Source organism: Anabrus simplex, chromosome 4 (genome assembly GCF_040414725.1).
Source record: "Anabrus simplex isolate iqAnaSimp1 chromosome 4, ASM4041472v1, whole genome shotgun sequence".
Classification (NCBI taxonomy): domain Eukaryota; kingdom Metazoa; phylum Arthropoda; class Insecta; order Orthoptera; family Tettigoniidae; genus Anabrus; species Anabrus simplex.
The window spans coordinates 246,054,501-246,071,366 of record NC_090268.1 but is presented as its reverse complement, the minus strand read 5'-3'; the positions used below and the strand labels follow the sequence as shown (position 1 = coordinate 246,071,366).

General features: G+C 39.5%; 1 protein-coding gene across 4 annotated transcripts in view; it reads left to right on the top strand.

Annotated features, from left to right (window-relative positions):
- The window catches only part of mxt (Eukaryotic translation initiation factor mextil), a 425,214-nt gene that overhangs the window by 299,302 nt on the left and 109,046 nt on the right, over positions 1-16,866 (top strand). For all 4 annotated transcript variants that reach the window (XM_067145489.2, XM_067145488.2, XM_067145487.2 and 1 more), the window contains one exon: positions 2,996-3,072. In XM_067145489.2, the coding sequence (XP_067001590.1) occupies positions 2,996-3,072 (77 nt within the window). The remainder of the gene's footprint in view (positions 1-2,995; positions 3,073-16,866) is intronic.

Below are 16,866 nucleotides of genomic sequence, written 5' to 3'. Positions count from 1 at the left end.
ACCTGGAAGAAATTGCGCTGACTATATTTTTGCATTGACCTCTCATATTGAAAATGGATTTGAGAATCGGAAGATTAGTATGGCTGTCTTCTTAGACTTATCAGCAGCCTATGATACTGTTTGGCGAGAAGGGCTCCTGCTAAAACTTATCTCTGCCATCCCCTGTTTGAAGCTTACAAATCTTATTGGCAATATGATTAGCAACAGAAACTTTCAGATCTTCTCGGATGATGCAGTAAGCAAAACCTACAAACTGAATGATGGACTTCCACAAGGATCTGTTCTGGCACCCTTACTTTTCAACCTCTATACTGCTGACTTACCAGCAACTAAGTCCAGGAAATTTATGTACGCAGATGATATACTACTGGTTAGCCAAACACCAAGTTTTCCAGAAGCTGAACAAATTCTTACAGCAGATCTAAAAAAACTAGATACATACTTCCAAAAGTGGTGCCTCCGTCCAAATCTCCAAAAGACTGTCGCATCTGTGTTTCATCTCAGAAATAAATTTGCCAACTATAAGCCTACAATAACATTCAGAAATCAATCCTTACAACACTGTCCCTTCCCAAAATACTTAGGTGTCACATTAGACAGATCTCTAACATATAAACGTCATATTAACAACACAGCCGCCAAGATCAAAAGTCGGAATAATATTCTTCAAAAATTAGCCGGCACATCCTGGGGTGCAAACAACCAAGTGTTGAGATCTACTGCTCTAGCTCTTTGCTATTCAGTTGCCAAATACTGCGCTTCAACTTGGCTGAACAGTGCTCATACTGCGAAGATTGATGCTCAACTAAATCAAGCAATGTGCATCATAACTGGTTGTATTCGCTCTACAAACGTGGCCTGGCTGCCTACACTAAGTAATATTCCACTGCCTTGCTTAAGAAGGTCTGAAGCTCTTCTAAAACTGTGGAAGAAGACCAGCCTGGACTCCAACCTCCCCGTTCACCAGGATGTTACTCAACCTGCCCCTCCACGACTTAAGTCTAGATCTCCACCCTGGTCCACTGCACTTACACTGGAAGAATCTGGGTTCTCCATCACGAACGCCTGGTTACACCATTGGCAGCAGTCTTCTGTTCCCAATCAACATCTTGTGACTCTACCTCATGTTCAACCTCCCGGATTCCATCTACCCAGACGTCAATGGAGGACTCTAAACAGGATAAGAGTCAATCAAGGAAGATGCGGCTATACTCTTTATAAATGGGGCTGGCAGAAGTCTTCTGGGTGTGATTGTGGAGCTACCTCACAGACCATCCACCACGTAATTGCCGAGTGTCCACAGAGAGCATTTCAAGGTTCTTTGGAGGACATTCATAATGCAACTGAGGAGGCCTTAAAATGGATCAATGGACTTGATTTGGAACTATAGGCTTCTGCTTGTATATATTGTGTATATATTGTATACTTATTTATATAATCTATCTGTGCACATCATATGATAAATAAATAAATAACCTATGTAAAACACACTAACAAACTTCGCAATCAGTCGGTGAACCCCAAAACAAGCACAATTTGGTTGATTTCAATACAGACATTGCTTGACTGAAATCAATGGTTAATAATAATAATAATAATAATAATAATAATAATAATAATAATAATCTTCTCCAAATTCTTTAACAAAGTTTTGTAACTTAACACTAACAGAAGACTTTTCCTGAGGCATACTCGAATGTGTGCTGGGATATGATTCACTGTAAACTGACACTCGCGTAAGTGAAAGGATGTTGAGATTCTAATATCTGAACAAAGACAAGTGAGCAATTGCCAGAATTAATTAACTCTCTGCTGGGATGGGTTTTTCTGCATTATTTCTGTCTCTGCCTGTGAGACCGAGTGGCCGAGTACAGTGGGTGAGGTAAAAGGTGCGGCAAGGTTTAGGACCTTCATTCTATACAAAGGGTATTCCACTTGTATTAAATGCAGATGTGATAACGAGAAGCAGTTTTGTGAACACTTATTCACATTCGCTAAGTTGAAGAAGATTTTGCCCAGCTACAGCTCTCGTCAAACTGCCGAAATACGACCAAAATAAGTTTCTACAAAAAGCAGCTCAGAAAATAGCCAAAATATGCATTTATATGACAAATAAAAAATCACTCAATTGTGACGATAACCAACTGATTTTCACCAGAGTCCGATCAGGCAAGAAAATAGAGACAAAGAAAAAAATATGACTTTTCCTAAACATCTGAGCCTTACTGATAATCATTAACTATACTGTTAACTGGGACTGAAACTGTAACAGCATACACACTTGCCTGAACTATGGCAAAAGATTAGAAGCAGTATAACATTTCAAACCCAGTTACCGAGCGAGTTGGCCATGCGGTTAGGGGCATGCAGCTTTGGGCTTGCATTCGGGAGAGAGTGGATTCGAACCCCCACTGTCAGGAGCCCTGAATATGGTTTTCCATATGTTCCCGGTTTCACAGCAGGTAAATGCTGGGGCAGTATCTTAATAAAGGCCACGGCCGCTTCCTTCCCACTCCTAGCCCTTTCCTGTCCCATCATCACCACAAGACCTATCTGGAACTGTAACGAAAACATTTTTATCGTATGAGACCTGTCAGTTATAAAACTTATCAAACCCAGATTGTGAATGTTATGTGTAATTAATCTTGTTGATGAACAAGATAGAAGCTTATGAACTCAATATAATACCACAATTCAGTATGTGGCAAGACTAGAAATACGGTCTTAACTCAGAGACTCTTGATATTGCACACCGTTTCATTTTGAAGTCCAGGTTTAACTATGCAGTCGTGCTTTTCGGTTGTATGACAGTCATGTATATTATTGGAATTGTGAATCATGGTATGAAGCATCTCAGTAGTATTGATCTCAGTGCTGTGATTACCACTTCAGCAGAATGGATTTAAAATGTATGTTTTTTATACCAACATCTCTTGCCTTGTCTTATTGAATCCACATGGAAGAGTATTAACATTTTAAAGTATTTATGTTTCAGACGGCTAAATTGGTGTTGGATGAATATTTTGCTCAAACCCCTGACCAGTACCTGGAAACAGAAGACTTTTTCATCAGGTAAGTGATGAAGTTTGAGGGTTTAGTGATAGGGTTAATCAGCTCGTAGTTCGAAGTTCATTGTCATGTTTGCGGAAACTCTGAGCATCCCTGTATAACCTGATTAGTCAGCTGTTATTCCTTTCTGGCTTGACAGTATTAGTAATATAAGGCATAGACTGTATTTCAATTTCCCGATTTCTGTAGCACTTCATATCTTTATATGACACCTTCCTTCCATAAGGACATTGCATAAATAATTTCTCCTGCTGTAAGCTCAGTCAGCACAATAAATATTCCAGGATAACTGTTATGCGTGTGTGGCATTGTTTTAACATGCAAGTCCCAAAATCCTGTATTGCTTCACTCAACATTGCCACCATGTCTAGATGATTCAGTGAACTGAATACAGAGAAGCCATACCTTTCAGTGTCCACTTGCTAAGAGTGAGAATGTGAAAGAACAACCCAGTCATTCGAGCGTGATTATTTATAATACAAACAAACTGTTAAGACACAATGGCTGACTTTAATCATAAGTTGGAGAGTTTCTTTCATGCTCATTCAGTGTGCTGGTGAAGAGATGCATAGGTGCCTTTGCTGTGAAGAAAATGTGATGAAATGGGAAAATATTGTACGACATGAAATGCTGAAATAAATTGATATACCACGGTACTCATGGCAGGCAAATGACTTCAACATTATTGTATCAGCATAATCAGACATTTCAGTCTCCAAAGTCCAGTGGTGTGATGACTGGCTGACAAACATCATCTACATCACAAATAATACTTTCTTCTCAAGGGTTGAGGCTGAGAATGAGCAAGGCTAATGAAAAATCAAGTGGTACCTCACATCAGAACCCCAAAACACTCCACCGGGCGAGTTGGCCGTGTGCGTAGAGGCACGCGGCTGTGAGATTGCATCCGGGAGATAGTAGGTTCGAATCCCACTATCGGCAGCCCTGAAAATGGTTTTCCGTGGTTTCCCATTGTCACACCAGGCAAATGCTGGGGCTGTACCTTAATTAAGACCACGGCCGCTTCCTTCCAACTCCTAAGCCTTTCCTATCCCATCGTCGCCATAAGACCTATCCATGTCGGTGCGACGTAAAGCCCCTAGCAAAAAAGAAAAAAAACACTCCACACACTACCACAGCTGAAGAAGGCTGGACTATAGGGAAGGATGCTGCTTAGAAAGCCATGTGTGCCATTTTGGGAAAAGCAAAGCCATGTAGACAGTGGATCGACAAAGGTGCATGATTTTACAGCTGTGATAAAAGGTGCTGTATGTATGGAAAAACATTTTTATCACGAATTCCACGAGCATTGAATGTTAAAACTCCTTCAAAACAACCCAAAGGAAATCAAAGAAGATCATGCCTATGATATAAGCTGCCCGGTATGCAGATGTTTATGAGAATTTTGACATGCTCAAAGGGCTTTGAGACATTGCTGTATCATCACTTAACACACAATAAAATGGAAGACATACAGTATATTTACCAGTATCAGTAATGAAATGTACAATTTGTTATCATTCAGAAGAAAGTAGATGAGCCATGGCAAAGCTACTTCGAGTAGCTTTCTGCTTAGAAATTCCCCCACCCATCAATCCCAAATGATGCTACCATAGAAGCTACCATTCAATGAATTGATTTCCCCAGTATTATTGAAGCAAATGAATTCAAGAAAAGTCACTGGTCTGCAGCAGAGGAGGGATTCTCCCAAAAATGAGTTACAGAGATCAATTTGGACAAATAAATGTCAGAGAAATCAGCCTTGATAATAAATTGTCGCTGCATCTTGTCAATGTCAAAACACTGGACATTACAAGATCGAGTCCTTGTTTGTAAGAGCCAAATTAACAGCCAGCAAGGAACCGTTGAAATGGCCCCACATTGGGAAAGCCATTAAACATGTCCCCTATTTCCCGGACAAGCTCAACCGGTGCACGAGAGTCCCAGAGGTGGACCGTTTGTGGACTGTCTTCGCTTATTTTAGGGACAGTTTAAGGAACAAGCACTGACGACAATGGAAAAAGACACAAATAAAAACAATAAGGCTTGACATTTATAATAAATAGCAACATTGCACTGCAAGTAGATAGACCAAGAAGAATATGTGCTGACTGGCTGACCGGTTGGTAAATATATATATTTGGTTTCATCATGTACTTCTCCATGTTTTTTAGTATGTGTTTCATAACATACTATTTGGTTCAACATATACAGTGTGAGTCAGCAGCCACTTTCAACATCGTTTGCTGCAGCCCAACTAACGTGTACATGGTTATAGGGGTACTATTCCCCTGCAGGCATACTGTACGGTACTAATGTTCAGTGAGCACATTTTGCACACGATTCTGAACCCTAGCGAAATGTTATATCATCCATTCGCAACGTCCTTTTACCATGTAACTATGTTAACGTGTCGTGCTCATGACCGGGTGTCAGCGTTGCCAGGCCTCCCGCAATTTCAGGAGATCTCCCGATTTTTTTCAAGACACTAGAAAACCTGAAGAAACAAATAATCTCCAGAAATTTCTTGCGATCCAAATTTAAGAAAAATGAATAATAATGATAAATGGTACATAATATATTTGTGCTGAAAAGCTCTTTCCTCGTTTCACTGTGTGACGTTTTATTGATAACATCATTCATTAGGTCCTTTCTCGCATTCAATTTATTCTCGAATTACATAATCTGTCCCCTCTTACTGAACGCAGAACTCGTGCTTCACTGCGTTATTCGAAGGGAATCCCCTGCCCGTATATAATCATATCAAGATGATAAGTGAGTGAGTCCAGTCGGTCGATCAGACCATTTCTAACTGCGTGTTAAAAATTATATTCAGGATCTTGACACCAGATGACGGATATTAAGAAATACGAAGGTGAATGTTGACAGTACAATTCTAATAGAATTTTGGAATGCAGTATGTAAAGTAAAAAATGGAGATGGATCACAAATGTTTCCTAAGCTATCACTCCTGATGTTGTTACTCTTCTGTTTGCCCCATTAACCTGCCAGTGTTGAAAGGATTTTTTCTGCTATCACTCGAATGAAAACAAAAACCAGAAATAGACTGACCACTCAAACGATCTCCGGACTTCTGCATTCAAAAAGGAATACAAAATCTGCATCCTGCTTTGACTTCTAAATTGGCGCACAGTTTCTATGCCGGATGAATAAAGACATCCACAGGAAAAGTGGGGAGAAAGAAGAATCCTCATGGATTGTCCAGAGAGTAAGGGTGAGTGAAATTGTATATTTTTTTCATAATAGCTTCACATGACTATTGCATTCTTTAATTTAGTTACGTTATAAAATTTCAGTGCTCGAGAAACGACCAAAATTTTCATAAAAATTCCTGACATTTTCACATACAATCTACCGATATTTTATTTATAGACGTGGCAACACTGCCGGGTATAATGAAAAGGGGAATTAATTCATAAAACTAGGTAACAGTGCAGTTATTAATGCCTTAAACACCAAACCGGATGGTGTATGTACTCTGGTCTCGTTGTACTACCAACGTGTTTTCAGTAGTGTAGTGTAGTGTAGTGTAGTGTAGCGTAGCGGATGTGGCTAGGCATTTGCCTAGCAATCAATATAATGTGCCAGCGGCAGTTCACATCCTGCATCATTCAAATATTTTTGCATCAGTATGATGTTTGAATACGTATAACACAGGCCCACGTTTGCCACCTACGAACAGTAGAATGACGCTGTTATTCATCTTGTGCCCTGCGTGTACTCCGCTGGTTAGGGCCTGAATGTACTGTAATCTCTGCTTTCATTCGACATGTTTTCCACAGAGGAATACGTTGACATGCTCCTCAATTTATGGGGAAGCAAGACAAAACGCATCCAAGGCACTACGTCTGTATCAGGAACAGTATTCCGATGGGCGATACCCGGCTCCTACGACATTCCACCGTGTTGAAAGACGCCTAAGGACAACAGGCGTGATTTCCAAGAGCCAGCAGTCCGTGATAGGCCCGTTACATCGGGTAAAACAGAAGAGGCCATTCTGGAGGCAGCTCATAATAATCCACATATCAGTACAAGGGCGATTGCACAACAGGTGAATGCCAGCCAGCCGTCCATCTGGCGAATACAGCATGAACATAAATTTCACTCATACCATCTTCAGCTATACCAAGAGCTCCGTGGGCAGGATTTTGAAACTCGAATGGAGTTCTGTCGGTGGCTATTAGGCAGGCTGGACATTGATGCAGCATTTGTATCACATATCTTGTTCTCAGATGAATCGTGCATCCACAATAATTGGAACGTCAGTTGCCACAACATGCGCTATTGGAGTCCGGACAATCCTCACTGGGTGTGACAGGCGGCTCATCAAGTACGATGGGGAGTGTATGTTTGGTGTGGAATAATAGGGGATCACGTGATTGGACCTTATTTCTTTGAGGGCCATTGGACGGGCCCACGCTCCCTGCACTTTCTGCGTCAGGAACTCCCACTACTGCTGAAGGATGTGCCCTTGCACGATCGTTTGACGATGTGGTTGCAACAGGGTCAAGATCCACCACATTCTGCTGTGCCCGTTCGTAACCATCTGAACGAGGAACTGCCAGGGAAATGGATACGACGAGGAGGCCCTGTTTTTGGCCCGCCAAATCACCGAATTTAACGCTGTTAGCCTCCTTCTTGTGGGGACATATGAAGAACGTCGTTTAAACTCAAGCACTAGAAAACCTCGACCAGCTCCAGCAACTCACCACAGGCGCCTGCCGAGGAATTACACCTGGAATGCTTCAGCGCGCGAGACGATCTATTGGACACCGAGGCCCGAATGTGCATAAACCAAAATGGTCATCACATCGTGCATTTGCTGTGTGATAAAACATTTTCAGGGCAGTTGTGTTCCTATTATTTCCGGTCTGTATATGTCTGGCCTGCTAACTAATCGGCCGTTCTTAGGGTCACTTACACACAATTTGGATGAAAGCAGTTATTGAACTTACATTGTGTGCAGAATGTTTTAAACAAATATATCAGAAATTTGTAATCTTCGCCCCTGACTCGAAGCTCCCACCTGACATGCAAGCCCGCTCCGCCATGCCTTTACCAACTACACCACGGTTCCGTATGGAACACTGGGCAGCTTATAGCAAATATTAGATTTACTGTGGTTACGATATCAATTTAATGTTCCGCCGGCGTGTCAGGTTCATATCATCTAGAAGGCACACGCATGTTTTCCAATGTTTAATACGAGAATAACATTAGAGCATCCTATCATGGTGAGGTGATAACTACCAAGATATCCATTTGTGTTGTCGGAGCATACTGGCAGGGCAGATCTTTTCAGGATGGAATGAATATTGTGGGTTACATAAATCCACATTGGAAGGGGCGGCTGAATCACGCTGTATATTTTATTGGAACCACTCTTCAAAAAATAATGGATATTATGCCGATGTTCTAATTACAGCCCAGTCCGACAGAAGTGTCATATAGTGATTATCTTCAAACATGTTCTCAACAAACAAGTTTGTCATAATGATGAAAGACTAAGGTGAATTTGAGAAATTTGTAGTCTGACTTACGCAATCCATGTTTCATTGCTTCTGATTGAGAAACGCCATGATAACGACAAGTTGCTCCATCTTGTTTTCTTGAACTTTGATTGCTTATTATATAACCTTACTTGGTTAGCAGGGCTGAATCCCTGTACCGCTCTTTCTATCTTTTGATAGATACTCTTATGATAGACCTCCTGCTGCCAATACCTAGCTATTTCTTTACACTGACTAGGTCGTGCTGGCCACTGTAAGCAAGCTTTAACTCCCAACGCCTAATCTGAATGGTGCTCAATAGATGCAGTATGGCCTGTGAATTAACAGAAGAATATTATGAAATATATGACATCAGACACTCACGAAATATAATAATCTAAATCAATGGCAAGGGCCTGATATGAACAACGAAGTTTATCTGTCTCCAATTGCAGATGATGGCTAATTCATCAGATAATTGAACACAGATATTGATGATGATAATAATAATATGGCCTCAGTTGCCATGTGCAGGAATCTTGATTTGACGCCTTCTAGCCCTTTCAGCCGTGAGAGATTTTTTTTTGAATTTTTCTGTGCAATGCATGTTTATACCCATTGTTTGACATGCAGAATCACAGAAAAATATTTTAAAAATTCCAAAATTGATACTTTTTTCAAAACTTGACTAGCACGTTTGTGCTGGTTAGGCTCTATTTAATACTATTTAACCTGCTTAGCCTAGTTAGGTGTTACATCATATTTACAAACTTTACAGTCAAAATACAAGCAATAACATTACTCACAAGTATAGAAATGATTAAAAATCAAAACTTACATTAAAAATATGCAGCAGTGGTGACCATTACCATCATGCACAAACTAACACACAAAATCTTTTCAACACACAACTTTTTACCTTATGTTTATCCTTTGAAATGCACAAATATAAATCACATTTAATGCAACGGGTTCTGGTTTTACTTTTACAACCTTCGTACTGATAAAAGCATGGTAAAGCTATTTTATCAACATTGGGCCAGTGGTCGTTCCCGTCATCTCTTTTCGTAGACAGGCTTAGGAGATGGTGTGTAGATTTTCGTCTCCTTGCAGGTTTGTCTTCAACTTTATCATCCTCATGTTCTCTTCTTCTCTCTCTGTCTGGAGTTGCAACCAGTGCTTGCCCCACTGTCCTTCAAAAATGAGAAGATAGAGAATCTTACTTTTGGGAACTTTGTTTGCTCAGCAGTCCTCCTGGTACTGTAGCCAACTATTAACAATGCTTGTATCCAGAAAGTAGAGAATCAAGGTCCATTACTTTGTCCTGAACCATGCTCAGTAGCATTCTAATTCATCATCATCATCATCATCATCATCATCATCATCATCATCATCATCATCATCATCAATGTCCACTCCAGTCGCCCGGGTGTGGTTAACAAGCCTCCTCCACTCCTTTCTGTCCTTTCACTTTTCCTGCTCCATTACTTTTGCCACATCCAATCTAGCTTCACAAATGTCCTTCCAAATCCATTCATCTTCTTCTCGGTCTGCCCACTGGTCTCTTTCCCTTAACTTCTCCTTCCAATTCCCTTCTTGCTACCTGTTCCTTTCCCATTCGTTTTACATGTTCGAACCATCTCAGTCTTGCTTTCTGTATGTTCTGTACTAACGGTTCTATATTTAGCTCTTCTCTGATTTTAATATTTTGAATTCTATCTTGTTGATTGCAAATATCTACTCTCCCCGTGTGCTCACTGTAATAATCAAAAAAGGGCAGTCGACTTCAATATATTTGTCTTCATTTTTGGACCACCTTCTTACCTTGGCGCGGGGTTCAATCCTGGCACAAGTAGAAGCAACAACGACTATTTGGGAGTCTTTCCATTCCACAACTACAATGGTATTGTCAGAAAGCACACATTCATGAACAGGTGTAGATCCCGTGGATGCTTAGTCATCTTCATCCCTTGACAAATCACTAATATCAGAGTTGTCCAAACAATGTAATATCCGGTCCTCAGATACACCTGTAAGCATAAATAATATGGAACTGGGCATAGACATTGTACAGTTATTCTATAAATATGAATTAATTCAAAAATACTGCTTACAAAGTAATATTTCAATTTGAGGTTAGAATTCCCACCGACCTGAAGCAAAGCCTGACTGCCACAATTGCGCTACTTGAACTTTGATGCCAGTATAAATTAATATTATTGTATTTACAACTAACTAATGGTCATAAAATCAATAACTGTAATGTCTACAATTGACACATTCCCAAACATAGCCCAATAACGTCATATTTTTAAAAATATAAAGAACTTACCTTGAGAGCACATGGTCAGTTTTTAAGACCATTGTTTACCAGTCGCTGCTGCTTCCTGAAAACAGGTAGACAAATTAAGAACAGTTGAATGATGTAGCGCGGAACCTGCACAATCGTTGTAGTCCGGTTCGAAGCACAGAAGTGACTTAGTTTAGCAGTTAGAAAAATAAAACTGAACTCGCACAAATGTGCGACCTGGGGCTGAGAGGACTAGGTTGCCTGTGCATCAATTTTGATGTTCTGGTTTGCTCTAGGCTTACTAGAATTTTGGAACAAACCATATCTCTCCTGGGTGATCAGTGGCTGAGTTTTTATTTAATTTTGTCTGGTAAACACCAAATGTATCACCAGAGTTCTTTTACATACCAATATCGTATGACATGGAGTGTTGAATGGACTTTCTTCCACCCTTGAAAAACCGAACTACCTCTGCTGGGTTTGAACCTGTGATCTTCTGATCTAGATGCTGTTACTCTAAGACTGATCTACTGAAGGAGCTAATCACCCGGGGAAACTCCTACTCAGATCAAAGATTTCTGTCTAGACCATATAGACTTGATGTCTTAATGGTGATCATGGCCACCATGAGTGATTTATATATAAATAATAGTAGTTAAATATTTTAAGCATCTAAGTGGTATTGAATAAGGTGGAACCAAAATCGTGTCCTTTTGAGGTTACTGTATGTCTGGCCACCAGGTGGGCTATTATTATTTTGTTCACACCCTGTTGTGTAAAGTTGTATTATTATTATTATTATTATTATTATTATTATTATTATTATTATTATTATTATTATTATTATTATTATTATTATTATTTTGTCTATTAAATGTCTGCCAAATTAACAAAGTTTACCTAGCATATCTAGGAACATACAGTCTAAAAACTTAATGTTTTAAAATACCTGAATAGATCAACAAATAGTTAGATCACCGAGCTCGATAGCTGTATCGCTTAAGTGCGGCCAGTATCCAGTAGATAGAGATATTGATTCCCATAGGGAATTGAAATGTTTGTCCCGAATTAGTAAATTTATAATACCAATATAAATGGTCCGTTATTGGACATTATAAATTTTCCAGCTAACTCATTCCTGGTTGCCAGCGTTTCGCCCCTGTGTGCTAGGTTGGGCTCGTCAGTTGGTACCTCGCGCACCTACCAAGACGCATGGCTAGTGCATACAGTGGAGGTGTACTTCAGCCAGTCGTTTGGAATTATGTCGGTTCTATACATCGCGTTGAAGAGGTTTGTGAGAACATCCACCAGCTTTAGAAATTCAGCATACACCCGATACGGGCTTGCGGCCTTACAACTCTTTGATTGTTGAACAACTCGCCACACCTCCTCCTGCAAAATGTCGGGACCAGTGTCTGCTTCAACCATGATATACTGGTCTGGTGTAGTATCTTCAGATAGCTGCTCAATGTGCGCCTTCCACAGCTTCAGCTTATCAGCTGTGTCCTTTACCAGTCGGTTGTTCCTGTCAATTAGTATGATGGTGTCACACTTTGTCTTCATTCCCAGCATCTTTTGGATCTTGTGCAGGTTGAAGTTGGCATGTCTCCCTTGTAATTCTTCAATCTCCAGACACATCCGATGACAATCATTCTTCTTGAGTGCCTTTGATCTTGCCTTTTATTTTCCAATGAACCTAGTGATATCGCTGTTGATTATTTCTGCGGTCAACTTCGGCCTCTTTGACCTTGTTTATATTTGTTAGCGGTGTCCATTGCTCTTGATCCTCCTGTTGTCATAAATATAAAAGATACAGTTTCCTTTGTCATATAATCTCAATTCAGTAATACAATTCCTCTGAATTTATATATAACCTTCACACAATCCCTTTGAACTTTTGTCAGTCACTGCTGATCTACATTTAAGGCACTCACTCAGGTGGCAGATTCCCTATCTGTTGTTTTCCTAGCCTTTTCTTAAATGTTTGCAAAGAAATTGGAAATTTATTGAACATCTTCCTTGGTAAGTTATTCCAATCCCTAACTCCCCTTCCTACTTTTAAAGACACCACTCAAACTTATTCGTCTACTGATGTCATTCCACGCCATCTTTCCACTGACGGCTCGGAACATACCTCTTATAATACCAATATAAATGGTCCATTATTTCAGGTTCTCTATGCGTATCGACATCTATATCACATACCACTTACTGAATGATAAGAATTTCATTTGGTCCGTATTGGAGATTACAGACTCACAGACATGATCAGGAAATGCAGACTAACTTTCTATGGGCACATACAGAGAATGGACAGCAACAGACTTACAAAGAAAATCTTTGATGTAGTAAACAGTTCAAGCAAGAAAACAAATTGGTATCATGAAATAGAGGAAGACTTAAGGCAGGTGGGGATCAACAGGCAAATGATAGGAGACAGAAAAGAATTCAGAAACAAAATTAGGAATACAAAATTTATAGTAAATGAGAAGAAGAAGCCAGGAACATTGTGGACAGAACAAAGGAAACAGGAGCACAGCCAAAGGATGAAGAGATTTTGGGAAGAGAAGAGAAAGAAGAGAAAGAAGTGAAAATTGTGTCATCATGAGATATTAGAGTTCAAACACTGTCCATAAGGGCAAAAATTATATGAATGAATAATATATTGTGGTTCCACTTATTCAATACAAGAAAACTTATTAATGCAAGGTTACATTATAAGTTAATCACAATTGGAACCGGTTTTGACCTTTAGTTAGGGTCATCTTCAGCCTGTCGTTCAAAAGGTGCGAGGTAAAAATTCACTGGTAAATAACAAGAGAACGTAGAAAACAAACTTTTTTCACATGATAAAAGTTTAATATTGTATAAGAAAGATACACTTGATGTGGAGATAAATAATTATCTCAATGTTGGATCTTGTAGTCATAAAACATATGACTTGCCAGAGACTTCTATACTCTCTCCTTTACATCCTTACTACAACCCCTAAGTACTCTCATAACCATGTGCAGAGATCTTTACCCTTTATTTACAATCATATTTATGTGATTACCCCAATGAAGATCTTTCCTTATATTAACACCTAGGTACTTGATCCCCAAAAGGAACTTTCACCCCATCAACGCAATCATTAAAACTAGGAGGACTTTTCCTATTTGTGAAACTCACAACCTGACTTTTAACCACATTTATCATCATGCCATTGCCTACTGTCCATCTCACAACAATCTTTCTGGCAATTTGATCCTCTTACAGACTATGAATCTCATGTTAAATCTGTATTGATGGTTGAACTTCTTACAAAATTGTACAAACCTATTTTAATCCTCCTAGTCAGTATTATATATTTTACATCCAATTAAGACGAAACTTTACATATAAATAGACATGTTTCGACCCGGCATTAGTTAAAAAAGTCTTAGATAAAACATGATGAAAGTTGTTAAACTGTGAGATGTTGATCGTTAAAAACAGTCTTGAGCTGGAGGTCTTTCTGTTTCAATGTTTTGTTGTCCTTTGGTGTGTTTCAACTGGTATTTGTGTAACTGTTGGCAATCCTGACTTTACGTCTGATCCTAGAGGATCGAATTAAGAAGGACAAGCCCACGTGCATGGTGTTTGTAGATCTAGAAAAGGCTTTCGATAATGTTGATTGGACCAAGCTATTTAAGATTCTGAAGGTGATTGGGATCAAATACCGAGAACAAGGAATTATCTACAATCTGGATCAAAATCAGTCTGCAGTGATAAGAATCGAGGGCTTTGAAAAAAGAGCAGCAATCCATAAAAGAGAGAGGCAAGGCTGCAGTTTGTCTCTGCTCCTTTTCGTTGTTTACATAGAACAGGCAGTAAAGGAAATCAAAGAGGAATTTGGAAGGGGAATAATAATACAAGGAGAGGAAATCAAAACCTTGAGATTTGCCGATGATGTTGTTATTTTATCTGAGACTGCAGAAGATCTTGAAGTTGCTGAATGGTATGGATGAGGTCTTGGGTAAGGAGTACAAGATGAAAATAAATAAGTCAAAACAAAAGTAATGGAGTGCAATCAAATGAAGGCAGGTGATGCAGGAAATATTAGATTAGGAAATGAAGTCTTAAAGGAAGTAGATGAATATTGTTACTTGGGTAGTAAAATAACCAACGATGGCAGAAGTAAGGAGGACGTAAAATCCAGACTAGCACAAGCAAGGAAGAGCTTTCTTAAGAAAAAAAGTTTGCTCACTTCAAACATTGATATAGGAATTAGAAAGATGTTGTCAGTTCTGTCAACTCCACCCATGCTTTCAGTGTAGTCTAGTACTACATCGGGCTTGGGGACGTGTGGCTGGTTGGGATATTTAGAGGTAACTTCCGTGACTGCAATTTTGTCACCCTTTTGACAGTTACTCAGCATGGTCACTACGCACTTATCTTTCCACGCAAGGACCAGCGTTTTATTTTTCCGGCAGCTGATTATATCCCCCCTTTTCATTTTCTTTACATTGCCAGATTTGAGCTTATCTGTCATGCCTCCTCGGGAGGCATAACAGTACCAGTTGTGACCATACGCATTCCTAGTAGCTCGTTAGCTAGCTCTGGTGAGGTGTAATAACGGTCAGTATAGATATGGTAACCTGAGGGTGGAATATTGACATTTTTTATGAGGGATGAACACAGACTTTTCACAGCCTGAGTTGTCTTTTGAACTGTGTTTTCAAGGTCAGATTTTCCCATATAAGGAATGAAATTATATAGGTAACCATTGGTACTGTCAAAAAGAGCAAAAACTTTCAACCCAAATTTCATAGGTTTGTTTGAGTTGTAAATCTTGAATGGAACCCTTCCTTTGAAACTAATTGTACTTTCATCCACAGAAACATCAGGACCTGGTTGATAAAATAATATACATTTTTTTTTCCTAATTTTCTGTAGAACAACCTGTACGTGTTCACCCTTTTTCAGAGGCATATTTCCTTCCCCATGAGCGAAGTGCAGCTTCCAGAAAATAAGTAAAAACTCATCTTGGGAGAAAACATCACTAAAAAATTGCATTTTGTTAACCAAGGGTGTTGAAAATAGTCTTTGACATCTGGCAAGGGGTGAAGCCCCATGTTGATGTCACCAATAAATGCCTTTATGTCATGCAATGTTGGGTGATGCCAATTTCTCATTCTGCCTTTTTTTGTGTTGCCTGTATTTTTCTTTTCTCCCCATGCAATTTACTTTCACTGAGAATATCTTAAAATATTTCATCATAAAAAAATATATGAAAATATTCTACAGGGGGCGTATCAGTATCAAAGTGTGATGGTAATATTGGCCCTTGATCAATATTACGAATGGGAATAATATTTGTTGGCCCAGGGTCGCTATTACTTGTGTCTGTCCAGCCATCCGCTCTGTCGCTATCTGTGTCAGCGTCACTTGTGTCGTCGTTGCACTCGGATGAGCTGGAGAAAGAATTTTCGTTCTCAGACTCACATTCACTAAAATCAGACACTTCTTTGACCGTATTATTCAATATTGACACTATGTCTGTATCACTGATCCGTTTTTGCGATGCCATTTTACTGGAAAACCGTGAAAATACGTAAGAAGTATGCACACAAGAAAACTACATCACACAACTTATGTATTACGTAACTCCCAGAAACAGGAGAATAAACTCAGCAAGATTCTGCGGGGATTTCCCTCACCGGAAGAGTTGAGAGAACAGCTCCTGCCATCTCTGAGCATATTTGGGTACCTCCTTAGCTAATAAACCCACTATTTTCGAATGGAATATATATATATGTTTCTGCTCGGAGCGTAGGAAAATTCGACCATATATATATGTTTCTGCCCGCGAAGAGTTAAGACACCCGGGACTTGTTCAGTTGGTTTTTAAAGGAAGTGTAGGTGGTAAGAACGGTAGGGGGAGATCAAGGTATGTATATGACAAGCAGATTAGAGCAGATGTAGGATGCAAATAGTTACGTAGAAATGAAAAGTTTAGCATAGGGTAGGGTGGCA